This window comes from Orcinus orca, chromosome 5, assembly GCF_937001465.1.
Source record: "Orcinus orca chromosome 5, mOrcOrc1.1, whole genome shotgun sequence".
NCBI lineage: Eukaryota > Metazoa > Chordata > Mammalia > Artiodactyla > Delphinidae > Orcinus > Orcinus orca.
In genome coordinates, this window is record NC_064563.1 from 66,982,384 (window position 1) to 67,010,305 (window position 27,922).

Genomic DNA, 27,922 nt, shown 5'->3' on the forward strand with positions numbered 1-27,922 from the left:
CCACCCTTTGAATATGTGTTCCTCCCTTTTATTCCACTTTGTTTTCTTTCTTTTCATAGTTTTATCTATATGTATTAAGAGCTCTAAGGTTGTACATGTGCTTTGATCCAGTGATTCCGTTTTGGAAAATATATTTTAAGGAAATACCATAAGAAAAAGGTAGTTAATATTGAAATATCCGTATTAACATTTATATAGTGAAAAAGCTGTTTAAAAAAATAGATGGGGGAGATAGCTATATAAATGGTAAGGTATATGAACATAATTAAATACCAAATTGGCAAACATGGCAATGTGAATGTTTAAATAATGCTAAACTGGAAAAATCCATAACATTAAATGGTATGCACACATACTGTTTGTGTGTATGATTGAATGATAATCAGATGATGTGGTTAGATGTAGGTAACTTAATGCTCACCATATTCTTTGCCCCCACTAATTGCTTAGTTAATAATAGAAATTTAGATTGATACGTTAATAATAAAAATGAGAGCAATTGTTAGGAGTTTGGAATGGTCTGCTCTTTGCTTTTAGAATTTCTGAAACAATGAAAACTGGCATGTGAGTGCTGCAAACTAAAGTTTCAAAAACTTTGCTTCATTGATATTTAAAGAAATCTTTCCAAATACCCATATTTTTCTATTTACAATGAAAAGGACACATATTAAGGTACTTTGTGGCTTTTACAAAATCCTACCCTTTCTTCTGTTTATACTATTTTTTATTCATCACCCTTGTTTTTTGTTTCTTTTTGTTTGTTTCCTACTATTTTTATGCCTCCTCTGACTTTAACTGAGTGTTTTGTATATGATTCCATTTATTGTCTCTCTTAGTATATTAATTATACTTCTTTTAAAAAACTTTTTCTAGTGGTTGACTTTCCATTTTTCGATTGGGCTGTTTGTTCTTTTGTTGTTGAGTTGTACGAGCTGTTTGTATATTTTGGGAATTAAGCCCTTGTCGGTCCTATCCTTCACAAATATTTTCTCCCATTCTGTAGGTTTTCTTTTCCTTTTGTTTATGGTTTCCTTTGCTATGCAAAAGCTTGTAAGTTTGATTAGGTTCCATTTGTTTATTTTTGCTTTTATTTCTATTGCCTTGGGAGACTGACCTAAGAAAACATTGGTGCAATTTATGTCAGGGAATGTTTTGTCTATGATCTCTTCTAGGAGTTATGGTGTCTCATCTTGTATTTAAGTCTTTAAGCTATTTTGAGCTTATTTTTGTGCGTGGCATGAGGGTATGTTTTGACTTCTTTGATTCACATGCAGCTGTTCAACTTTCCCAGCACCACTTGCTGAAGAGACTGTCTTTTTCACATTTTATTTTTTGGCCTCCTTTGTTGAACATTAATTGACCAGAGGTGTGTGGGTTTATTTCTGGGGGTCTCTATTCTGTTCCATTGATCTGTATGTCTGTTTTTGTGCCAATACCACACTGTTTTGATTACTGAAGCTTTGTAGTATTATCTGAAGTCTGGGAGGGTTATGCCTCCTCAGGATTGCCTTGGCAATTCTGAATCTTTTATGGTTCCATATAAATTTTAGATTTATTTGTTCTAGTTTTGTGAAAAATGTCATGGGTAATTTGATAGGGATCACATTAAATCTGTAGATTGCTTTGGGTAGTATTGCCATTTTAACAGTACTGATTCTTCCAATCCAAGAGCATGGAATATCTTTCCATTTCTTTGAATCATCTTTAATTTCCTTTATTAATGTTTTGTAGTTCTCAGCATGTAAGTTTTTCACCTCCTTGATGGGGTTTATTCCTGAATATTTTATTTATTTATGATACAATTTTAAAAGGTATTAATTTTTACATTCCCTTTATGCTGTTCCATTGTTAGTGTAAACACATGCAACCGATTTCTGTGTGTTAATCTTGTATCCTGCTATGTTGCTGAATTCATTTATCAGTTCTAGTAGTTGTTGTGTGGAGTCTTTAGGGTTTTCTATATATAGTAGAAAACTATGTCATCTGCATACAGTGACAGTTTTACCTCTTCCCTACCAATTTGAATACCTTTTATTTCTTTTTCTTGTGTGATGGCTGTGGCTAGGACTTCCAGTACTATGTTGAAGAGAAGTGGTGAGAGTGGGTATCCTTGCTCCAGATTTTAATGGGAAGGCTTTCAGCTTTTCACTGTTGAATATTATATTGGCTGTGGGTTTGTCATAAATAGCTTTTATTATGTTGAGATATGTTCCCTCTATACCCATTTCGTAAGGGTTTTTATCATGAATGGCTGTTGAATTTTGTCAAATGCTTTTTCTGTATCTATTAAGATGATCATGTGGTTTTTGTTGATGTGGTGTATCACATTGATGATTTGCATGTGGTGAACCATCCTTGGGACCCTGGGATGAATCCAACTTGGTCATGGTGTATGACCTTTTTTATGTGTTGTTGGATTTGGTTTGCTAATGTTTGTTGAGTTTTTGCATCTATATTCACCAAAGATATTGGCCTTTAATTTTCTTTTTTGGTAGTGTCTTTGTCTGGTTTTGGTATCAGGGTGATGGTGGCTTCATAGAATGTCTTTGGGAGTATTCCTTCCTCTTCAGTCTTTTGGAAGAGTTTGAGAAGGATCGGTATATGTTCTTCTTTGTACATCTGGTGGAATTTCCCAGTGAAGCCATCTGGTCCTGGACTTTTGTTTGTAGGGAGTTTTTGTAGCAATTTTTTGTATGTTACTGATGCTGTTCCAGTTCTTTATATAAGGAGCTTTAGTTGAGAAATTCTGAAGAGAAGATAGGACTCCCAGAAGAAACTGACTTCTTTTGAAGGTAGAGAGAAGATGATTCTTATATCTCCAATGAACTGCAGTTGATTTTTCTAAATAGTTCCAGTAGCGTCCACCATGGTAAAACGAATACTCCCACAGCTTTTGTGTAGGCATTATGAATAGTGGGCTTCGTGAGTGCCTGGCATAAAAGGCAAATGAACCATAAATTTTGTATAACCTACTATTCATCCACTTATTTGTTTTAACAACAACCAAATAATTAGCCCTTGCTACATGGAAGACACTGTTGTAAGCTTTAAGAATTCATTAGTGAGAAGGTACTGGTGCCTACCCTCACAGAATTTATAGTCTTTTAGAGAAGATAGATAATTGAAGAAGTAATTACAACATGATGTGATTGGTGCTATAAGGGAAGTTTAGTAGGGACAGTTGTTGAGACTAGAAGATGGCTTATTATGTATAGTTACTCATGGATCAAATTGTTTAAACTAAATTGAGTCATCTTTGTTTCTTTTAGAGCAACAGTAAAACTTCAGGTATGATTTAGAGGAGCCTCCACTGAATATCATTTCCTTAATTATTCAATGTAAATTGAGAAATATTGTGATTTATAATGTTTCTGATGTAGTGTATAATTCACCTTAATAACCTAAGTAACATTAAGACTTTTAATTCATGATTTTACTTGATCAAAAGGTAGTCTTGGTTTTAAGGTAACATACTTTTCACCTGTAGCTTTAATTATGGTATGATTAAATAATGCTACTGTCTTGCCTTTTCTGTTTTCAGGGAAGGTATTCATGTAAATCAAGAATTGCTGCAGATATCTCCTTGTATTACAGAGCAGTTCATTGAGCTGTTGTGTCAGTTCAGCCCAAACCAGGTTATAGAGACACTGCAAGTCCTTGAGTGCTACCGCCTAGAAGAAACTATTCAGGTAAGACCAGTAATGTAGAGAAGGCAAGAGTAAACTTTTCTTTATTGCTCACCATTTTACAGATGAACACAGGGAGATTCATATATTAAATCAGTTGGCTAAGTTTATACCTAGTAAGTGCTAGCACCAGAGATGGAACCCAGATAGTTTGACTCCATCGTGCGTGCTCTGCATTGCTGTGTTATTGCCTGTCTGTTTGTTCTAGTAGAGTCAGAAACAGCACATGTCCATCATTGTTGTTCATCAAGTTTCACAGGCATTCTAGCCAACAGGATAAACATAGAAAAAGGAATACAGTAAAAATATTAAGAGAGAAAAACTAAGCTCTACTTGCAGGCACTGATGGTTAGATAGTCCTGTTGTGCCATGTGACTTACAAGGCTAGAAGGCAATTACACAGTCATTGCCTTGATTCTCTTTCCTTGTTTTCTCCTGTTTCCAAATTGAAATGAGTGTGTGTGTGTGTGTGTGTGTGTGTGTGTGTGTGTGTATGCACATATGTACATATGTATACATACACACATATTCTAATCTACCATGAGGCTAGTATGTTCCCTGTTTAAAATTTGTTTTTAAGCTACCTTTATATTGTTGCTATCAATACTCATGAAACAGTAACCCGTATTTTCTGCATCCATGTCCTAAACTGCCCACACAATTAAAATTTTTTAAATTATAAAATATTTCGAAATACATAGAAATGTGCAAAATGGGTACATATATTCCCACCAACCCAACTTTATAGATGTTAATGTTTTGCCATACTGGCTTCAGATCTTTGTTGTTTGTTTTAGAAATAAAGCATCCTTTATCTGTCATGTCTCACCTGAGGTTACCGCCAACCTGAAGATGGGAAGTTTATCCTTCCCATCCGTTTTAAAAATTTTTCCTGTATATGAATTTACCTATATAACACAAGGTACAGTTCTGTATGTTTTTAAAATTTGTATTAATGGTATCATACAGTAATATCCTATTGCAAATTGCTTTTTTATTAATTTTTTATCTTTCAGTTTTTAATACATATAGCTCTAGTTCATTCATTTTAATGATCATATAATAGTCTATTGAATGACTGTGCCGCAGTTTATATATTTTCCTATTCACAGACATTCAGAGTGTTTCCAGTCTTTTGCCATTATAAACAATGCTACTTTGGACATCTTTATACATGCCTTCTTTGTGCCCATCTGAGATTTCTCTAAGTAGTATGCCTGGAAGTGGAATTCTTTAGACAATACTGTAGCGTAATTCTGTTCATATTGCCAAGTTGATTTCTTATTTGTTTCCAGTCTCATCATCAGTATTTGAAATTTGCTGTTTTTCCACATCCTTGCTGATTTCTAGTATTTTTAGACTTCTTAATTTTTGCCAGTGTGATGATTATCATTGCTTACTCATAACATTGCATATCTTTCCATATCTTTAATGACACTTTGGGTTTTCTTTTCTCTGAATTATCCATTCATGTCATTTGCCCAGTTTCCTATTGAGGTTTTGCCCTTCTGTTACTGATTTCTAGAAGTTCTTTCTAATTTCTGGATCTCTAGTCCTTTGCTGATTTTATATGTTGGAGATGCCTTCTTCCAGTCTATCATGGCATGTCTTTTAACTTGGTTTTTAGTGACTTCTATTTTAATTTATCAGTCTTTTCCTTTAACGTTAAAATTTTGTGTGTGTGACTTTTATTTCCTTTCCTAATTTAATGGCATTAAGGATATCCTCTTATATGAGTTTTATAGTTTGGCTTTTTTCATTTAGGTTTTTAATCCATCTGGAATTTATTTTTGTAAACAGATCAAGAGAGGGATTTATATTTTTTTTCCATGTGGATGGCTAATGGTCCATGTGGCATTTTCTTGTCCTTTCTTCACTTATTTATAATGCCATACTGCTGTACACCAAACTCCCAAATATACATAGATCTTTTTGTGAATTCTGTTCTATTCTTTTGGTCATTTGTCTTTCCCTATACCCATAGCACGTATTTTAATTAACACAGCTTTAAAATAAGCTTTATTATTTGGAAGAAGAGTCTTCCCTCCTCATTCTTTTTCTTTAAAATTCTTTGGCTACTCTTGGCCTCTTACTATTTCGCATAAAATTAGGAATCACATTGTCACATTCCTATAAAAATAACATATTCTTCTGGGATTTTGATGAAAACTACATTGAATTTATAGATTAATTCAGGGAGGATTGACATCTTATGGTCTTCACATTCAGGAACATGGTTGTCTTTTTGAAATGCCTTTTACCCACTTCGGTGAGGTTTTATAACTAAAGTTATAAAATATAATATTTTACATAAGGCTCTTGCACATTTTCCTCAATTTGTTCTTAGATACTTTTTGTTAACGTTGTAAAAGGAAATTTAAAAAAAATTTTATTGGAATATAGTTGATTTCAATGTTGTGTTAGTTTCATATGTACAGCAAAGTAATTCAGTTATACATATACATGTATTCATTCTTTTTTAGATTCTTTTCTCATATAGGTTATTAATATCACAGAATATTGAGTAGAGTTTCCTGTGTCATACAGTAGGCCCTTGTTGGTTATCTGTTTTATGTACGGTAGTGTGTATGTGTTAATCCCAAGCTCCTGATTTATCCCCCCGCACGCCCCCACGTTTCCCCTTTGGTAACCATAAGTTTGTTTTCGAAGTCTGTGAGTCTGTTTCTGTTTTGTAAATAAGTTCATTTGTATCATTTTTTAATTAGACTCCACATATGAGTGACATCATATGATATTTGTCTTTCTCTGTCTGACTTACTTCACTTAGTATGATAATCTCTAGGTTGACCCATGTTTCTACAAATGGCAGTATTACATTCTTTTTTATGGCTGAGTAATATTCCATTGTATATATGTATCACATCTTCTTTATCCATTCCTCTATTGATGGACATTTAGATTGCTTCCATGTCTTGGCTATTGTAAATAGCTCTGCAACGAACATTGGGGTGCATGTATCTTTTTAGATTATGGTTTTCTCAGGATATATGGCCAGAAGTGGGATTGCTGGATTATATGGTAGTTCTATTTTTGGTTCTTTAAGGAAATTCCATACTGTTGTCCATAGCAGTTGTACCAATTTACATTCTCACCAACAGTGTAGGAGGGTTCCCTTTTCTCCACACCCTCTCCAGCATTTATTGTTTGTAGACTTTTTGATGATGGCCATTCTAAGCTATGTGAGGTGATACCTCATTGTAGTTTTGAGTTACATTTCTCTGGTAATTAGTGATGTTGAGCATCTTTTCATGAGCTTTTTTGGACATCTGTGTGTCTTCTTTGGAGAAATCTCTGTTTCGATCTTCTGCCCATTTTTTGATTGGGTTGTTTGTTTTTTTGACATAGAGCCGCATGAGCTGTTTGTAGGTTTTGGAGATTAATCCTTTGTCAGTCACTTTGTTTGCAAATATTTTCTCTCATTCTGTGGGTTGTCTTTTTGTTTTGTTTATGGTTTCCTTTGCTGTGCAGAAGCTTTTAAGTTTAATTAGGTCCCGTTTGTTTATTTTTGTTTTCATTTCCATCACTCTAGGAGATGGAGCCAAAAAAATATTGCTAAGATTTATGTCAAAGAGTGTTCTGCGTGTGTTTTCCCCTAAGAGTTTTATAGTGTCTGGTCTTACATTTAGGTCTTTGATCCACTTTGAGTTTATTTTTGTGTATGGTGTTAGAGAATGTTCTAATTTCATTCTTTTACATGTAGCTGTCCAGTTTTCTCAGCATCACTTCCTGAAGAGACTGTCTTTTGTCCATTGTATAGTCTAGCCTCCTTTGTTGTAGATTAATTGACCATATGTGCATGGGTTTATTTCTGGGCTTTCTATCCTGTTCCATTGATCTACCATACTGTTTTGATTTCTGTTGTTTTGTACTGTAGTCTGCAGTCAGGGAGTCTGATTCCTCCAGCTTCGTCTTTCTTTCTCAGTACTGCTTTGGCTCTTTGGGGTCTTTTGTGTTTCCATATAAATTGTATAATTTTTTGTTCTAGTTCTGTGAAAAATGCCATTGGTAATTTGAAAGGGATTGCATTAAATATGTAGATTGCCTTGGGTAGTATAGTCATTTTGACAATATTGATTCTTTCAATCCAAGAACATGATATAGCTTTCCAACTGTTTGTGTCATCTTTGATTTCTTTCATCAGCATCTTATAGTTTTCAGAGTATAGGTCTTCTGACTCCTTAGGTAGGTTTATTCCTAGTTATTTTATTCTTTTTGATGTGATGGTAAATGAGATTCTTTCCTTTCTTTCTCTTTCTGATCTTTCATTGTTATGTATAAGAATGAAAAAGATTTCCATGTATTAATTTTGTATCCTGCAACTTAACCAAATTCATTGATGCATTCTAATAGTTTTCTGGTAGCATCTTTAGGATTTTCTATGGATAGTATCATTTCATCTGCAAACAGTGATGGTCTTATTTCTTCTTTTCTGATTTGGATTCTTTTTATTTCTTTTTTCTTCTCTGATTGCTGTGGCTAGGACTTCCAAAACTTGTTGAATAGAAGTGTTGACAGTGGTTATCCTTGCCTTGTTCCTGATCTTAGAGGGAACGCTTTCAGCTTTTCACCATTGAGAATGATGTTAGCTGTGTCGTTTTCATGTATGTCCTTTATTACGTTGAGGTAAGTTCCCTCTATGCCCACTTTCTAGAGAGTTTTTTTTATCATAAATGGGCGTTGAATTTTGTCAAAAGTTTTTTCTGCACCTATTGAGATGACATATGGTTATTTATTTATTTTTGGCTATGTTGGGTCTTTGTTGCTGTGCCGTGGGCTTTCTCTAGTTGTGGTGAGTGGGGGCTACTCTTGGTTGCGGTGCGCAAGCTTCTCATTGTGGTGGCTTCTCTTATTGTGGAGCATGCTAGGTGCATGGGCTTCAGTAGTTGTGGCACGTGGGCTCAGTAGTTGTGGTTCGTGGGCTCAGGCTCAGTAGTTGTGGCACATGGGTTTAGCTGCTCCACGGCATGTGGGATCTTCCTGGACCAGGGCTCGAACCCATGTCCTCTGCATTGGCAGGCAGATTCTTAACTACTGCACCACCAGGGAAGTCCCGATCATATGGTTTTTATTCTTCAGTTTGTTAATGTGGTGTATCACATTGATTAATTTGTGGATACTGAAGAATCCTTGCATCCCTGGGATAAATCCCACTTGATCATAGTGTATGATCCTTTTAATGTATTGTTGGATTCAGTTTGCTAGTATTTTCTTGAGCATTTTTATGTCTATATTCCTCAGTGGTATTGGCCTGTAATTTTTTTTTTTTGTGGAACCTTTGTCTGGTTTTGGTATCAGGGTGATGGGGGCCTCATGGAATGAGCTTGGGAATGTTCTTTCCTCTGCAGTATTTTGGAAGAGTTTCAGAAGGATAGGTGTTAATTCTTCTCTAAATGTTTGATGGAATTCACCTGTGGAGCCACTGGGACCTGGACTTCAGTTTGTTGGAAGTTTTTAAATCACTCTTTCAATTTCAGTACTTGTGATTTGTCTGTTCATATTATCTATTTCTTCCTGGTTCAGTCTTGGATGGTTGTATCTTTCTAAGAATTTGTCCATTTCTTCTAGGTTATACATTTTATTGGCATATAGTTGTTTGTAATAGTCTCTTATGGTTCTTTGTATTTCACTCATGTCAGTTTTAACTTATTTTTCATTCTGTTGTTAACTCCTTCTTGTGTATTTTAAATTTCAGTTATTGTATTCTTGAGATTTGATCATTCTTTTATATATTTTCTATTTCTTTTTTGCAGTTATCATTGTGTTCATCTGTTATTTTCCCATGTTCAGTTAGCATTTTATTACTAATGCTTTGAACTCTTTCTAGGTAAATTATTTATCACTTTTTAAATTTGTTTCCCACCCCCTTAATGAATTTACCTTTTTCTTTCATCTGAAACATATTCCTCTCTTTTTATATCTTGCTTGACATTCTCTGTTCTTCTGTGTGAGATTATGTGAAACAGTTCCATATCCCAGTCTTGAAGGCATGTCCATATGTGGGAGCATCTCTATGAAGTCTGCTTGTGCCCAGTGGCATTGGTGGAGGAGCTAATTTTAAAGTGAGCATAGGCTGCATCTTTCCCTATTATGTGCTACAAGGCACTGTATTGCTGGCATGTAGGGCTAGAGTCACTGCCCTATTTAAGGGGTGGTGCCGAGGCCTAAGGGTCTGGAGCAGGATCTTTGAGCAAGTTGGGCTCCTTCCCAGTGTGATGGTGGTGTTCGCCATGGTTGGGGATATGGCTGGGACCTAAGGGTTTGGGGCTGCACTTCTAAACTTGTTCCACTTCTTCCCTGGTATGCACACATTGGGTAGAGGCAGGGTCAGGGCCAGAGCAGTAGGAACCACACTAATAAGCTGTTTCCACTTCTACCTTTGTGCAGTTGTACCAGCAATGGCAGTCTCCACCCTAGCTGGAGGCAGGACAAGGGCCTGAGTTGATTCCACTCCTTCCCTAGTGCTTACACATATTTGTGTGCAGGCAGTGACAGTCTCTGACGTGGCTGGAGGAAGGGTTATAGTCCGAGCAGCCTCTGCTCCCTCCCAAGTACAGGCATGCATGCTAGTATCTGCAGTGGCTCTCTCTGCTCTGGCTAGATGCGGGGCCATGGTGTGAGGTGGGCTCCACTCCCTCCATGTTTTTACTCAGGCTCATTAGAAATGAAATTTCTAAAAGGAAATTTTTTGAAATGACTTTTTAAAAATTGGTTACTGCTGGTATATGTTATTAATTTTTGTTTAGTGTCTTATATCTAGCAACCAGGCTGAATTCTTTTTTCGTTCAAATATTTTCTAGATTTTTTTATGACAATATTTTTTTCTGAGAATAATGGTAGTTTTTTTTCTTTCTTTCCAGTCTTATACTTTTCTCATTCCCTCATCAGATATCTAGGAGCTCTGGGATATTATTGAACAGAGGCAGCGATAGTATGCGTTCTCTCCTTGTTCCTTATTTAAAAGGGGATGTGTCTAACATTTTATGTTAAATATGGTGTTTATTGTCAGATTTTGATAGATAATTCTTATTAACCTAGACAAGTGCCATTACCAGTTTGGGTTAGAGTGTTTCGTATTGTTTTTATTTTTGTCAAAAATGGGTGCTGCATTTTACTAAATACTTTTTCTGCATTTGTTGAAATGATCACGTTTTCCTCCTTTGATCTGTTAACCTATAATATGTTGTTTGTGCCTCTCTTTTTTTCTCACTCCTAAGAAAGTTTTATTCTATGTTATTAGTCTTTTCAAAGACTAATTTAGCTAGGTGGTTTGTGACCACCTAGAGGGGTGGGATAGGGAGGGTGGGAGGGAGGGAGACGCAAGAGGGACGAGATATGGGAACATATGTATATGTATAACGGATTCACTTTGTTGTAAAGCAGAAACTAACACACCATTGTAAAGCAATTATACTCCAACAAAGATGTTAAAAAAAAAAGAAAAGACTAATTTAGGATTTTCTTTTAAACCTCGCTATTGTTTCTCTGTTGTTTCTTTCCATGACATTCTTTTCTGTACTTATTTTCTTTCTTTTACCTTAGCTTAACTGGCATTTCTTTTTTACTTATTAGAAACTCTTAGTTTATTAATTTTCATTAAGATCCCACAAGCTAATGTATAGAGTTTTCATTGTCATTTTGTGAATAATTACACTTATCAATTTCTGGTGTATATTATTACTATTTATGTATACATGTTACCATTTGTGCAATGGATATACCTGATTCAGGTGCGTAACAACTCTTTAAATAAATAAGTGAAAAAAATGAGTGACCTTGGTTCAGTCAGAGTCCCAAATGGGCCACTTGAAGACTAGAAAGTCAAATATTTGCATGTTATACTGTAAAGTAGCATACTACTAGGGTATGAATTCACTATTTACTATCATAGGGTTATTTTTCATCCTTAATAGGACCTTCTGACTCCACAAACAAGATTTTTGAGCAAAAAAGCTTTATCTTTTCTTCTTTCCTAGATTACCCAGAAGTATCAACTTCATGAAGTCACTGCCTATCTATTAGAAAAGAAAGGAGATATTCATGGTGCCTTCTTAATAATGCTAAAGGTAACATTTTACTGTATTTGCTTTGTCATGTTTCTGTCTCGCCCTGTACCCATTTATCAATCCATCTTTTCTTCGTGAGATAAAATTGACATACAGCATTGTGTAAGTTTTTGTCAATCCATCTTAATTTCTTATGTTTCAAAGTAAGCTGCAGACAACAGTACATTTTTTTTGTACATTTTATCTCTAAATATTTTTATCATGCATGTCATGATACACCAGTATGCCACATGATACTAATCCCAAGGCTTAGTAGTTGTGGCTTGCGGGCTCTAGAGCACAGGCTCAGTAGTTGTGGTGCATGGGCTTAGTTGCTGCACAGCATGTGGGATCCTCCTGGACCAGGGCTTGAACCCGTGTCCCCTGCATTGGCAGGCAGATTCTTAACCACTGTGTCACCAGGGAAGCCCTGTGCTTTCTATATACACAACAATTCTCTTCTGAATGGCAGAGATCATTCTTAATAACCTTGTTGTTTCTTGGAGTTTACCTTTAAAATATGGTAATTCAGGTATTGGTGGATTAGAAATATAAAGTGTTCCTTTTACCTCCTAGAGACTACAAAGCAAACTTCAAGAGATAACACATCAAGATGAAAGTAAGTTCTCGAGTGTAATTCACAATTTCTTTTTCCATGGGCCCCATGTAGATATTAAATGATAAACTGTATTTATTAAGTAATAATCACATTGATCTGCATGTTACTGTTTATCTGACATTGATCCCAATTTTGGCTTGTTTTCAAGGGCTTATAATAGGAAGTAATATAAACCACTGTAGTTTTGCAGTGCTAATTGTCAGTAGAGGTCATTGGACAGAAAATTAGATAGTCTTCACTGGTCTTGATTAATTTTTTAGTTATATTTCTGTACTTATGTTTTGGTTATTATAAATGAGGTACATAACTAACATCTTAAAAATTACTATAATGTGCTGAACAACAGCAAAGCAGAGCTTCTAATCAGTAAGTAATAATCAGTGTTTCTGTATTGAATTTATATAATTTTAGCAGAAAGCAGTAAAACTTGAAACAGTTTAAAATCTTGAATGGCTTTGTCACAGATAGATATGTAATTCCTATTGTATTCCTTAATACTAAAAAAAAAGTTATTTATTTTGTAAAAGTGTGGTAAAATAAACATAACGTAAAATTCACCATTTTAACCATTTTTAAGTTTACAGTTCATTGGCAATAAGTACATTCACATCATTGTGCAGTAATCACCACCATCCATCTCCAGAACCTTTTCAGCATCCCAAACTGAAACTCTGTACCCATTAGACAATTACTCCTAATTGCCTCCTCCCCACACAGCCCTGGTAACCACCATTCTACTTTCTGACTTGATGAATTTGAATTTGATTACTCTGTGTATCTCATAAGTGGAATCAAACAGTAATTGTCCTTTTGTGTCTTGCTTATTACACTTAGCATAAAGTCTTCAGGATTTATCCATGTTGTAGCACATGCAGAATTTTATTCATTTCTAAGACTGAATAATATTCTGTTTTATGTATGTACTACATTTTGTTTTTCCATTCATTTATCAATGGGCACTTGGTTGCTTCCACCTTTTGACTATTGTGAATAATGCTGCTATGAACGTGGGTGTAGAAATATCTTTTTGAGTCCCTGCTTTCAGTTCTTCTCGGTGTATACCCAGAAGTGGGATTACTGAGTTAAATGGTAATTCTATTTTTAATTTTTTGAGGAACCACCATACCGTTTTCCATAATGACAATATCATTTTACATTCTCACCAGCAATGCACAAGGGTTCCAAATTCTCCACATCTTCACTAACACTTTTATTTTCTGTTTTCTTGGTAGTAGCCATCCTAATGAGTGTGAGGTAGCATCTCATTGTGGTTTTGATTTGCATTTCCCTAATGATTGGTGATGTTGAGCATCTTTTCTTAGACTTATTGGCCATTTCTGTATCTTCTTTGGAGAAATGTCTATTCATATCCTTTGTCCACTTTTTCTTTTTTTTCTTTTCTTTTCTTTCTTTTTTTTTTTTTTTTTTTGCGGTACGCGGGCCTCTCACTGTTGTGGCCTCTTCCGTTGCGGAGCACAGGCTCCGGATGTGCAGGCTCAGCGGCCATGGCTCACGGGCCCAGCCGCTCCGCAGCATGTGGGATCTTCCCGGACCAGGGCATGAACCCATGTCCCCTGCATCGGCAGGCGGACTCTCAACCACTGCACCACCAGGGAAGCCCCGCTTTGTCCACTTTTGAATTGGATTATTTGTTTTCCTATTACTTGACATTTTCAAAATATCCCTCCCAAAGTTCAGAGAAACACGTAATAGGTGATTTTTAGATTGTTTTACCTTTTTAACCCATTAACACATTTCTTGGACCCCTTAGCCCACACATTCCCCTAAACACCTTTACCCTAATTCTCCATATATTATTTGTTTCTGGAACTTCCATAACAGTTGGTTGACTTTTCTATATTTAGTCCAACTAAACATTTAATTATTGTTTTTGTGCTTTAGTATACGTTCAGTCAATTTGACTATTAGATTTGTTGCATTTATGGCATTTTTCTCTTTCAATTTACTGTTATGAGAATAATTTTTATAGACATTACATGAAGGATTGTGGGAAAAGTAAGAAGAATGTTTCCCCCAAATCACTACAGTAATTTGCAGGTGATATGTGTAGGGAAGCCAATTCCTTAAATTCCAATGAAGGTAAATTTCTCAGTAATAGTCTCATAACTGCCATTTACTGTCAGATTCAATTTTGACAGTGTGCTTAAGAATTTTGAAGGATTTGGTAATTGCACAGCACTGGGCTAGTTTCTGTGGGTGATACACAGATGGCTAAAACACAGTCCTCACCCAAAGAGCTACAGTCTCTTGAAGGAGACAGATATGTAAATAAAAACCTCTAATGCATGTAGAATCAAATACTATAAAAAAGGTACAGTGAGAGTGGCAAAGGGTTGTGGAAAATTGGGGAACTACCTGTAACTGAGATTCTTTTCTGGAAGATGTGACCTTTGAAGTAATCACGATTGGAATGATGAATAGGAATTTGATAGACAAAAGCAAGGAAAGGGTCTTCTGGGCTGAGGAGGACATGAGCATGAAAGTGCCTGGCTAGTAACCTTGGGGAGGAGGAAATAATCTGGTGATATAAGAGTACCGAGGCTGGGAAGATGCACCAGGATGTTTACTGTGTCTACTTAGGATCAGAGGTTTGTTGACATTCTCTTTGTAAAAATTAGAAGTCTTTGATAGTTTTTGTGCATGAGACTCATATGTTTGGACTTGTGCTTAAGAGAACTGTAGTGACAGTATAAAAGGGAATGAGGAAGGCAAGATTTGGAAGTCAAAAGTTAATTTAGAGGCTGCTGCAGTAGTGCAAACGAGGTGATGAAGGGCTCCACTCTGGTAAAGTAGCGGGTATATGAGAGTGTGGAAGTAGAATTAACAAAATTAACAATTTATTTGAATGTACAGGTGAGAGCATCAAAGATGGTGAAGATTTATAAACTGGTTGACTTAAAGGTCATGGTTCTATTAACTTAGTTTGGAAATGTAGGGGGAGGAGCAGATTTGAAGTAAGAAAAATGGGTTGGGTTTTGCACATATAAAGTTCAAAGTGACTGCAGGATGTCCATGTAGAGATAGATGTCCTAGAGCCTGGTGAAAATTCAACCTGCAGGTTATGAAAGGAATAAGGGCTGGAGGTGTATATTTGAAAATTATTAGCAAGGACATAGGAATTAAAACCAGAAGAGTGGCTGAAATTATTGGAAAAAATGAAAGGAAAAGGGCCTGAGATAGTATCTTGGAGAAATACATACATTTAAGAAATAGAGGAAGAAATGGTAGAGCAAGAAAGATAAAAGATAATCTTTCTATTAACTAATCCACAGATAAATGGTTGGGGATTTTCCATAGCTAAAGCATATTAAAATGCTAAGTATGATGTGCTTTCTCTGTCCTAGGAATGTCAGACATTTATATGGAAAACTGTTGCAAAGAACTACCTACTTTTTATCTACTGAAGTTTGGTATCAGGTCTTATACATGATTATATCATAGAAAACAAAGTATGCAGAGAAAAAATTGTTTAATTTTTTACAGAAGCTTTGAGATTATCAGTAATATACCCTTGAGTGATTTTAACAGTTTTTCTGAATCTAGATACCAAAGAGGATCCCTCACTGAAGAATGTTGAAGAGACCATGGTGGAGACAATTGCCCTTTGCCAGAGAAATTCACATAATTTGAACCAGCAGCAGAGAGAGGTAGGAGAGTGACTACAGAGGCTTTTAAAAATCTGTTCTGGTCTGAAACTAGGAATTAGTTCTATTTCCACTGCCCTCTCAGCTACCTGAGTTCAGTGCTCCCAGGAGTATAAGACTCCTAAAGTTATTATGAGGAGTGCCTGTCTGCTTTGTTATCGCAAAAGGCTTTATATTCTTAGATTTGGCTGTGCTGCAAAATTTAGGTGTGTGAATACTAGATGTCCTTGTTCTCTTTGGACTGAGTTTTTGTGTATTCCGTGTAGTGGTACTGCGGTTGTGTCGTCCATTTATCATCTGTACCGTTCCCCGTGGATAAGGGGAGCGTGAAGCACTAGAGGAAAAGCCTCAAGGGATACAGAGAAAGCTGAAAAAGGTCAAGAAGGCTACGGTGTAGTAGTTCTCATCCTTGGCCGCACATAAGAGTCACATGGGGAGCTTTGAAAAATCCCAGACTGTACCTGAGATCAATTAAATTATAGTCTTTGGGGCTGGACCGCAGTCATCAGTATGTTTTAAGGCTTCCCACATGATTCCACTGTGCAGCCAAGGTTGGAACCACGTCTGTAACAGATTCCAGACTGCAAAAAGGGAGAACGCAGAGCTGAAGGAGATATAGTAGAGCACGTGGGGCGGGTGGGAGTTACAGCAATGAAGCAGAAACCAAGGGGGCGAGATGCAACTTGACAGCTAAATTGTGCAGTAGTTTTAAGAAGTAAAGTTAGCAGTGTGATATGTATGGCATAACTGCGCCTGCCCCTCCAGGCTCTGGCCTCTGACTTAACACCACCTGGCCTCCTTCCACTGCCTGGGCTTCTGGAATGGGAAGCAGGGTAAATTTTTCATACATAGTTTGCCATACATGCCATACTTGGTATGTTTCTGTTCTTATGAGATGGGTAAAATTTCTCCTTTATGTTTTTGTCAAGGGTTTTTTTAAGGTCATAAATTTTGAATACCCTTTAGAATATAAATTGTATATAACAAACACATTTATATAATAGATGTGGTTTTTTTATTTAAAAACTTTTTTGAGTGAAATGATACATACCCATTATTTTTTTAAATCCCGCAATACAGAAAGTTACACAGAGGGTTGTTTAAAAAAATTACCCTGTATCCATCTTATCACCCAGAAATAACCGTCATTATCATTTGGTGAATATCACTCTCGATATTTTTTATCTACCTAGGTTAACATAATTTTAGAAAAATTGAATCAAATAATGCTTGCTTGAAAAATATAGTATTTAATCTCATTTAGGAAGCTTATGTAAAACTGAGGAAATTCTGAAATTCAAATAAATAGTTCTTCAATACACTATCTGTTAATAAGTCTCCCTGAAGTTGAAAAAATCTAAATAACTGTTAATAGATTAGAAGTATCGTTTATAATTACATTTTGGTTTTTATAATATCTATGATGTCCGACCAGTAAGGAAGTTTACATGAACTCATACACACTTGCTCCAGCCTCCCTTCTCCACCCCTCTCAATTTTAGTTATGTTATTTTACCTCATTAAGGTTAACAATACATTCTTTTCTGTATCCACAATTCCCATAGTTGTTCAATCTTTATTTAAATGGATTATGGGCTTCACAGTATTCCTTTTGCCCTGATTTTTCCATTCCTAAGTTTTTGTTTTCATTTATCTTTTGGCTAACTGTCTGCATTTGGACATGGTTATATTTTGATAGAAAAACACAAGAGGGTAAAACTATTAAAGCTATGTTTATACATAAATATACATAAATATTTTTCAACCCTTCTGTCTCCTCCCTAACATCTATTTGATATTCTTCCTTCTTCTCATGGAAAATTTAAGGAAAAATGACAATTATAAATTGTCATTGTTTTATAAATAGAGCCATTTAGGCTCACGTAAGCTGAAATATGTCCAGATTCACATATATTAATGGTAGAATTAGATATAAAATTCATGCCTCCAGAACTCTAGGGATTATTCTGACTATATTTGAACTCTTATCTCTTAATCAGAGACAGGACTAAGGCTTCCTTTGATGTGGTAAAAGGGTAATTTATTCTGTATTTTTTTGTCTAAAAATATATCTGAGTTGGAATCCGTCTCTTCCTCTCTTAGACACACACACATGCCTCTCACACCACTCTCTACTCCCCCCCACCCTCCAACAACTGGTTTTTCCTTCTTTTCTGAACAACGTTCATAGCAACAATAAAAACATTGCATGTTAGTTTTTATGTAAATACTATTTTTGTGAAAATGCTGAACTGATTTTATGTAATAGCAAACATTAATTTTGGGGGATTTTCATGGTTGTTTCCCCTGTTCCTCTTTGCTTTTTTTTTGGTTTGGAGAGAGTGAGAACAAGAGCTGTTGCCACCGACCCTAATCTAACTAGAAAATTTGAAGTATCCAAAAGCTTGATAATGAATTGTCTGTAATATCTCTTTCCAAAAGTTTCTTCAGAAGATTTAATGTCATGGAGTATTTCCTTAAAGTTAGACTGCAGGATATCGGGTTGTCAGTCCTTCCCTAGGTAGAATCTATACCTGTCCTACTTTGTATGTCTGTCTACCCCAGTGTCCAGTGATTGCATAAATAAAGAATATGGCTTTCTTATGCACATAATTCCCTGAAAAAGCTGTTGATTATGTAACATGAGAAAGTAATTCAGGTTCAGTTGTGTTGCTCTCAGGGGTTAGGATTGTCATTATCATGGATTGTTATTTTAGCCTGTGGGTTTTTAGAGTTTATCCAAGTTAACATTTTAAGAACCAACATTAAAGAGCAAGAGAGACAAAATATTTAAAAGGTGTCTACCATATATTTCAGGTTAATGTGGAGATTTAATTGAAGAAGAACAATTTCTCTAGGGTATGAACACTTCCCATGGCTATTATCTCTGCAACCATGCTTCCCCCAGTCTGCTATTTATAAACCAAGAATAAAGTAACCTTTAAAAAGGTAATTCTTCTAAAATTTCTGGACTAAATAGGAAAAATTTTTAATCAAATTTCTAAATATAATAAATATAAAAACCAAAAGGTAAAAATTAGGTATACCATATACAGTTAAATTAAAAGACTATAAAAATACATAGAAATAAATGATGTGGTTGTAAAAACAAATTGAAATAGGCAACGAAAACACAAGCTAAGTAAAGCCATCCAAGAATAAAATACAAGATTAAAAATTCATGAATACTAGATAAATTAAAATTTCAATAAAATAAAGAATTGCCAGTACACAACATAGTTAAAACCAGTATCTTAAGAATTTGAAGAAATACTGTTAAAAAAAAAGTACATAAAATCCTGGCCTTAGAAAACCTCAAATGGGGGCAGATAAGGGCTTCCTTGTAGAGCTCGTCAGTGGAAGGTCACCCCGTGGGAAAGTCACCGGACCATTAGCCTGTCCCCTTAACCATGCTTGTCCTGCTTTGTCAATACTGACTTTTTTTTCATACCTCTTGGATGTTTGCAGGAATAGGTTTCTCCCAAGATACTGGGTGAAATAAGGCCTTTGTAAATCATTACCCAACAGGAAAATATGCTTGAAATTTTAAAATGTATTAGTTTGATTTTTGATGATGAAGATTTTTCCTAAGGCTTAGGAAGAACACATATGATGCACATATGGCAGTGTATAATCATTGGCAAATTACTCAGCTTCTCTAAGCTTCAGCATCTGATCTCCAGTAAAGATAATGCTTACTGTATAAGGTTATCATGAGATTGAAACGACAAAATGTATGTAAAGCATTTAATACAGTGCCCTACGTAATAGGAATAAATAAATGTTAGATCTGTTCATTTATGTCATGACGTGATTGGAAATGTTAATTGAAATGATGTTAACTTCCACTTCTTAGTCAGTGATGACCGAGGAAATAACACAATAATGCTTGATATAGGAGAAAACTTTGGATTAACTGTATTTATTTATCTTGCTTGACATAGCTGATGAGAAATGGGGGGAAGGGTAGTTGTGGGAGGGTTCTTTATTCCCTTCTGCGGTACATAGGGCCGTTTAGACTGTGTCAGTGAAACATTTAAGAACGTAGCCTGAGGCTCTGCTCTGGCTCCTTTGAACCTACCCTTTTCTGAGACACAGAAGATTTGCAGTTCCCAGGTCTAGACTTACTTAACTTCAGCTTCCTTATTTTCCCAAGGTGCATGATAAAGATATCTGTTCTGGCTGTGGTCTTTGCTTTTTTACTGTCTTTTCTCTTCCCAGTCAAGTGTTCCATCTTTTCTTTTTCTAATTTTTACCAACAAATGTATGTGAGAAGTACATTTCAACCTGTGAAACACTAAGCTGATGTTAGTTGTTCTTAAAAACAACAGAGTACTTTTGTTTTCCTTTGGTTTCCTCTGCCATTATAGGCACTCTGGTTTCCATTACTGGAGGCAATGATGGCACCTCAGAAGCTGTCTAGTTCAGCTGCGCCTCATCTGCACTCTGAAGGTAAGGTCATAGTGTCCACCTGTACTGTCCCCCAATTTCTATCTGCTGATGATTGTCATTTTGATACCTCTCCCAGCATCGTATTTTTATTATTTTCCTTAATGAAATCATACTGTACTGTTGATCTCATTTTTTCATGTTCACTGCTTTCTGTGGCACCAGTTATATCATTTGTCTTGGATAATAGTAGCTTTGCAACTTACCAGCAGTTAACTTTAAAATATCAAACTGGCCTTGGTTAGCCAAGTTTCTAGGAAGCTGTATTCCTATGACTTACAGGAAAAACAAAAACCTCTTATTTTAAACTAACCTTAATATTGACATTTTATTATAACAGCTCTGAAATCTTTGACCATGCAAGTTCTAAACAACATGGCAGCATTTATTGCCCTTCCATCAATCTTGCAAAGAATCTTGCAGGTGAGTTGAAAGGGGGAAAATTCAGTGTTGATCAATTTTAACTAATATTTTAGTTATGTATAAATAATAGCAAATTGGGCTAATGTGTAAATGGATCTCAAGCATAATGCAGCTGATTTTTGGCATTAACGAAATATCTAACTTACAGCTCTCATCTTTGAATCCTTCCTAGCACTCCAGTGATGTGGGTTTGCCTGGCACACACTTGCAACCTTCAGTTAGGGGGTGCAGGCTTCAGTTCACTGTGACCTTTGGATTCAGATACACAAGCTTCCTTTCAGTGTGCTAACTGGGAGAGAATTACCATTGCTTCCAGCTGATTATACTTTTTAGATCAAAAAGAGAAACGTAGGGCTTCCCTGGTAGCACAGTAGTTGGGGGTCCGCCTGCCGATGCAGGGGACGCGGGTTCGTGCCCCGGTCCTGGAGGATCCCGCATGCCACGGAGCGGCTGGGCCCGTGGGCCACGGCCACTGGGCCTGCGCGTCCAGAGCCTGTGCTCCGTGGCGGGAGAGGCCACAATGGTGAGAGGCCCGTGTACCACAAAAAAAAAAAAAGAGAGAGAGAGAGAAATGTAAAAATTATGTTAATATAGACATTTTTTAATCTTGTTACTTAGGGTTTCTAACTCATCCTAAAACTTTCTGTCCAAAGCTCATCTCCTACTATAGATTCTAGCTGGCTTTGTGTCCAAAGTCTTTGTAGGAAACATCATTCCAGCCTGTTTTCTTCAGCAAAAAGGCCCGAACCTTTCCAACTTCATCAAAAAGAGAGCACTAAAAATATGCTAAGATATATTTTTAGAAACATCTGTGAACATTCTTGGGTAAACAGCAGGAATTATCCTTAGAATCCATTTTGTCTTCCCTTACTTTACCCAGGATAGAGACACACCAAAAAGAAAGAAAAAAATAAAGTCAGACAGTAATATGATGCCATTGATCTTCATAATTTTCAAATGATTTTTATCCAGTCAAGAATGTCCCTCTCAGCTCTTTTTTAAGACTCTCCAAGCTCTCCTTCCGATCTGGTATGAAGCAGCTGGACCTTTGCTGATAAAGACTACTGTGTCCAGCAGTCTCTCACCACATTGTACGTTATCCTTTAGAATGTATCTTCACACGTATCATTTCATTGATCCTTATCATGAATTGAATAATAATTTGGTACAGACTACTTTTCTTATATCCATTCTAAAATATATTAGTCATAAGGTTTTTAATCATATATAAAGTAATACATAATAAGACAGAAGTACTTTAATTTACCAGGTAAATTAGAAAACAATGAAATCCTAAAGCCAAAAGTGTCTTCCCTCTCGTACGCATTTAGCTTTATTTTGAGCTTTAACCACACTTTGACACATAAACTATAATAAATATAAATTGATTTTTTACCTTGGCATAAGCATATGATGTTTTAAAAAAATGTATTTCAGACTCATATCCTTGAAGGCTTTTGATATTTGAAAGTCTTAACTTTATTTTTGTGTTATATTGGCATTTATTGTAATTGTGTTCTTATCATTTTCCACCTTCAGTGATTGTTAAGTCACACTAATAAGGAGAGTATGCTGATTCTTAAATTCCTTATTTGCATGTTTGTGATCACTGTAATGATAACTCTACCTTATATTTGTATAGAGATTTTTATTTTTTCAAGTTGCTTTCACAGATAATGCTAATTTAAGCTCATTCCCATTATATCATGTAAGCTCCTTCATTTGTTTCAGTCCCTGGTCTTTTGAGAAGTTAATTATTAATTGGTTTATATATTATATGTTACCCTGTTTGGTTATTATCTGTGTAGATGAAAGAAAGGCACAGTTCTTGCCCTAAAAGGCCTGTTTTAAGGGAGACAAGAAAGTATCTGATATAACTATTCACACGGCTCTAAAGAGCAAGTAATATTGGCCACCTTAAGGATTACCTTCTCTGAACACCAGGTAGGGTAATTGCTACTTCTGCATCTGTACACTTTTAGTCCACATGATTATAGCAGGAGCAGCCAGGTGAAAGCATGACCCTGCCTCTTGACTCTGTCTGATTGACTCAGGGTAGGCAGCTGGCCTAAGAGGGGCCAGTCAGTGTCCTTTCCAGGAAATTTTAGAACTGAATTGAAAAGATGAGTAGTTTATCTTCAGTTCTCTGGTTTATATAAGGTACAAAGTTCAGGAGCTGATAGTGACTACCTTTCCATCATATGAACTGAAATAGTAAAAAGTTAATCTGCAGAGAAAAGAACAATGAAGCAGACACACAAAGAGGAGAATAGACAAGATACATGGAGAAGAGAGAAGATAACAAGGAGAGGATTCAAGACACTAAGAGAGGAGACAACATGGAGAGAAAATACTGATGGCATCTGAGTCCCTCATTGTAGTTCTTAAGGCTTACCTGATTCCTTTGCTTGGATCCTTAAACACCCCAGTACCTTTACAGTTATTATCTTTTTTTGAATAAGTTAGAATGAGCTAGGTTTCTGAATTTATATATATATCTCCAGAGGAGTACCAATAAAAGTATATATATGAAACAGACTGTGGAAAGATTTCCTGGAGGAGGGGATGTCTGAACTGAATCTTACAGAGCCTAAAGGAATCAGGGGTAAAAAACAGATAGGACTACTCTAAGCAGAGTGAACTATATGTACAAAGAATTTGAGGTAAAACACGGTACATCTGGGGAGTTGCAAGTGCTTAAGTATTCTTGAAACATAGGACAAGAATAAAGGTGAGTCACAGAGCTGAAATTTGAGAGGCAGAGACTGTCCTTAATTGCTTTGTAAGCCGTGGTAAGGACTTTGGATTTTATTTTAAATTCACTAAATTCTCATTAAAGTATTTTAACCAGAGGAATGATGGAAAGAGGTTTCTTTTTAGAAAGATGGCTCAGCCTGTGTTATATAGGATAAATTGGAAGGGATAAAAACTGAAGGCATAGAAATACCCAGAATGTAATAGATACCTGAAGTTTGTTAAATGAGTTACGTAGACTGGATAGGAGAAGATGGACTTGGAAATTACTTAGCTGACAGAATCTACTTAACTTTTTGACTGACTGGATGTAGGGGAACACAAGAGGAACCTAGGTAAACCCCTGATTTCAGTTTCATGTGGCTAACAGTGAGCAGTGGGGGAACACAAGACTGGACTTTATAGGAAGAGGTAAGAAGTGGATCGGAAGATTTGGAAGTCATCAACATAGAAGTGGTAGTTAAATTATTGAAACTAGGTGAACTTTAGCATAAAATGGAGTTCTAGGAAACATTCAAGAATCAGGTTGTTTACCTATTTTTATTTCCCATTAGAACATAAGGATCCTGAGAGATGAAACTGTACTTTGGCTAGTACTCTATCACCATCACTTAACCCAGAGGCACCTGGCATATAATAGGTACTCAGACTTTGTTATAAAGCAGAAACTAACACACCATTGTAAAGGAATTATACTCCAATAAAGACGTTTAAAAAAAAAAAGTTATACACAGAGTTTAAAAAAAATTGTTTTGGCTATTCTGGGCCTTTTGCATTTCCATATAAATATTAAAATTGTCTTTCAATCTCTACAAAACAACCTGGTGCTATTTTGATGGTGCTATTGAATTTAGGGAGAACTAAAGGTTTAAAAATCTTGAGTCGTCCGATACATGACTATGGTATTCCATTTATTTCTTAATTTAAGGTATCAATTGTAATAGGATATTTATACATAAGATGTTCTACATTTATAATTATAATGTCTATGAATAAAGGCCATTTTTATTTAATTCCAATCTATTTCTTTATTTTCTATCTATATCTGTCTATCTGTTGATCTATATATTATCCTTCCATCTATATTTTAATATCTTTTTCTCACCTTATTGTGCTGGTCAGGACCTCTACTATAGTGTTGAATAGTGATGGTGAAGATGGACAAGCCTTGCCTTCTTCCTAATCTTGAGAGAATTGTTAATTCTTTCATCAATTGCATATTAGATGCATGTTGAGAAAATTTGCTGTTCTTCGTAGTTTGCTGAGAGTTTTTGTTATGAATGGATGTTGAATTTTGTTGAATGATTTTTCTGCATATATTAAAATGTTCACATTCTCTTTGGTTTATTGCTAATATAGTACATTATTTTGATTGATTCTTGATAACAAACCATCCTTGCATTTCTGGAATAAACTCCATTTTGCTCTTTTTATATAATGTTGAAGTCAGTTTGCTAATATTTTGTTAGAAACTTTCATGATTATGTTCATAAGGGATCTTTGTGGTTTTCTTTCTTTGTTATGTCTCTGCTGGATTTGATTTTAGGACAATGCTGGCTTCATAAAATGAATATGGAAACATTTCAGCTTCCTTTATATTCTCAAAGGATTTGTGTAAAATTGGTATTTTTTATATTAAATTTTTGGTAGAATTGTCAAAAAATAATAGGTACTCAGTAAATATTTCTAGAGTGAATATAAGTCAAGGATGGAGGAATTCCATTTCTGGCTAAGAGGAGTATCAGAGACTGGGTTTATCCTCTTGCTTACAACAACTAAAAAGTGGATAAAATATATGAAATAGTGGTTTTCAAAGAAATGGATATCAGGCAGTACAGTACAGTAATTCCTTAGAGACAGGAAATAAACAACATAAGCCCTATGTTTGCCCCAGCTTAATGTCCTGAGAGAGTTTCCAGGCAATAGCAGGAAGGGGGATCCCAAGAAGTTTCCAGCATACTCATTGATTTGAGGAGATGGAGCTGAGATTCAAGAGACACCAAGGTGACCAGAGTTTTTAGGGCAAGTATGAAGAGAGAGAACTCTGGAGCAATCAGAAGGCCTCCCTCAAGTATAAGTACATGATCTGAGGAAACTACCTAGGCCAGGGAAAGAATCACCTGAAAGGATTAGAGGGAATAATACCCATATTCACACAGGGCCAACAATAGAGTCTTATTCACCAGTAAGATCAGAAGAACTCATAATTCACAGAACATTGGGTAGAGTACTCAGAAGTACTCAATAGTGGGAAACAGTTAGCCCTAGACTAAACATAGCTCCTGTCATGCCTTTCAAATCTTAAAAGCAAGACCTAAAGGATCAGACTGTTGCCATGTAATTTAACTACATCCCAGAACAAAGCTTAAAAATATTTTGAGGAATACAAAAATATCTAGGTTCCAACAGTGTAAAACTTTACAGTGTATGTATGACATTGAATTAAAACTTAAAAGGTATGCAAAGAAGTTAGAAAATAAAACCCAGATATGACATTGGATATTGGAGTTAGCAGGCAGGGACACCAAAACAAAAGATTAGTGAATTTGAAGACATAGCAATACAGACTATCCAAAATGAAACACTTAGAGAAAAGTGAAGCAGGAAAAAAAAACAACAGAGTATCAGTGAGCTGTGGGACAATTTCAAGCGACCCAAAATACATGTACTTGGAGTCCTGAAAACAGAGTTGGAACAGAAAAAAATATTTGAAGAAATATTAAGTGAAAATTTCCAAATTTATTGACAACTGTTAGCACAGGTCAGTTACCCCAAACTCAAAAACATGAAGAAAACTACAAGGCACATTATAATTGCTCAAAATAAAAAATTAACAGAAATCAAAGAGGAAATCAGAAAATACCTCAAGACAAATGCAAATGGAACACAACTTTCCAAAATCTGTGGGATGCAGGAAAAGTAATCCTAAGAGGGAAATTTATAGCAATACAGGCCTTCCTCAAGAAACAAGAAAAATTCCAAATAAACCTAACCTACCACCTAAAGGAATTAAATAAAGAAGAACAAACAAAGCCCAAAGTCAGCAGGAAGAAAGAAATAATAAAGATCGAAGAGGAAATAAAATTGAGATAAAAAAAATAATAGAAAAGATCAGTAAAACCAAGAGCTGGTTTTTGAAAAGATAAACGAAATTGATAAACCATTAGCCAGTCTTAAAGAAGAGAGAGAAAATAAAATCGAGATAAAAAAATAATAGAAAAGGTCAGTAAAACCAAGAGCTGGTTTTTGAAAAGATAAACGAAATTGATAAACCATTAGCCAGTCTTACAAGAAGAGAGAGGATCCAAATAAAATAAGAAATGAAAAAGGAGAAATAACAACTGATACTACAGAGATACACAAAATCATAATACTACAAAGAGTTATATGCCAACAAATTGGACAACCTAGAAGAAATGGGCAGATTTCTAGAAACATGCAACCTGCTGAGACTGAATCAGGAATAAACAATCTGAACAGACTGATCACAAGTAGTGAAATTGAATTTGTAATAAAAAAAAAATTACTCCCAACAAACAAAAGTCCAGGACAGGACAGCATCACAGGGGAATTCTACCAAACACATAAAGAAGAGCTAATACCTATCCTTCTCAAACTATTCCAAAAAATTGAAGAGGAGGGAACACTCTCAAATCCCTTCTATGAGGATACCATTACCCTCATACCAAAACCAAAGACACTACCAAAAAAGAAAGTTACAGGCCAATATCTTTGATGAATATAGACATAAAAATCCTCAACAAAATATTAGCAAACCAACAATGTATAAAAAGGGTCATACACCATGATCAAGTGGGATTTATTCTAGAGATGCAAGGATGGTTCAGTATTTGCGGATCAATCAGTGTTATATACCACATTAACAAAAGGAAGGATAAACATCACATGATCATCTCAACAGATGCAAAAAAAGCATTTGACAACATTGAACATCCATTCATGATAAAAACTCTCATCAGAATTGGTGTAGAGAGACTTTCCTGGTGACGCAGTGGTTAAGAATCCACCTGCCAATGCAGGGGATATGGGTTCGATCCCTGGTCTGGGAAGATCCCACATGCTGCGGAGCATCTAAGCTCATGTGCCATAACTACTGATCCTGTGCTCTAGAGCCCATGAGCTACAACTACTGAGCCCATGAGCCACAACTACTGAGCCCACATGCCACAACTACTGAAGCCCACATGCTCTAGGGCCCACGTGCCACAACTACTGAGCCCACATGCTGCAAGTACTGAAGCC

General features: G+C 35.7%; 1 protein-coding gene and 1 long non-coding RNA gene across 4 annotated transcripts in view; one reads left to right on the top strand and one right to left on the bottom strand.

The window, feature by feature from the left end:
* VPS8 (VPS8 subunit of CORVET complex) overlaps positions 1-27,922 on the top strand; it is a 300,406-nt gene that overhangs the window by 175,878 nt on the left and 96,606 nt on the right. For 2 of the 3 annotated variants that reach the window (XM_049709893.1, XM_049709894.1), the window contains exons 36-41: positions 3,542-3,689; positions 11,681-11,770; positions 12,326-12,368; positions 15,918-16,036; positions 20,404-20,485; positions 20,823-20,905. In XM_049709893.1, the coding sequence (XP_049565850.1) occupies positions 3,542-3,689; positions 11,681-11,770; positions 12,326-12,368; positions 15,918-16,036; positions 20,404-20,485; positions 20,823-20,905 (565 nt within the window). The remainder of the gene's footprint in view (positions 1-3,541; positions 3,690-11,680; positions 11,771-12,325; positions 12,369-15,917; positions 16,037-20,403; positions 20,486-20,822; positions 20,906-27,922) is intronic. The other variant, XM_033403195.2, reaches the window with a different exon arrangement.
* Positions 1-27,922, bottom strand: part of LOC125964429 (uncharacterized) — a 190,432-nt gene that overhangs the window by 108,497 nt on the left and 54,013 nt on the right. The gene's annotated exons all lie outside the window — the stretch shown is intronic.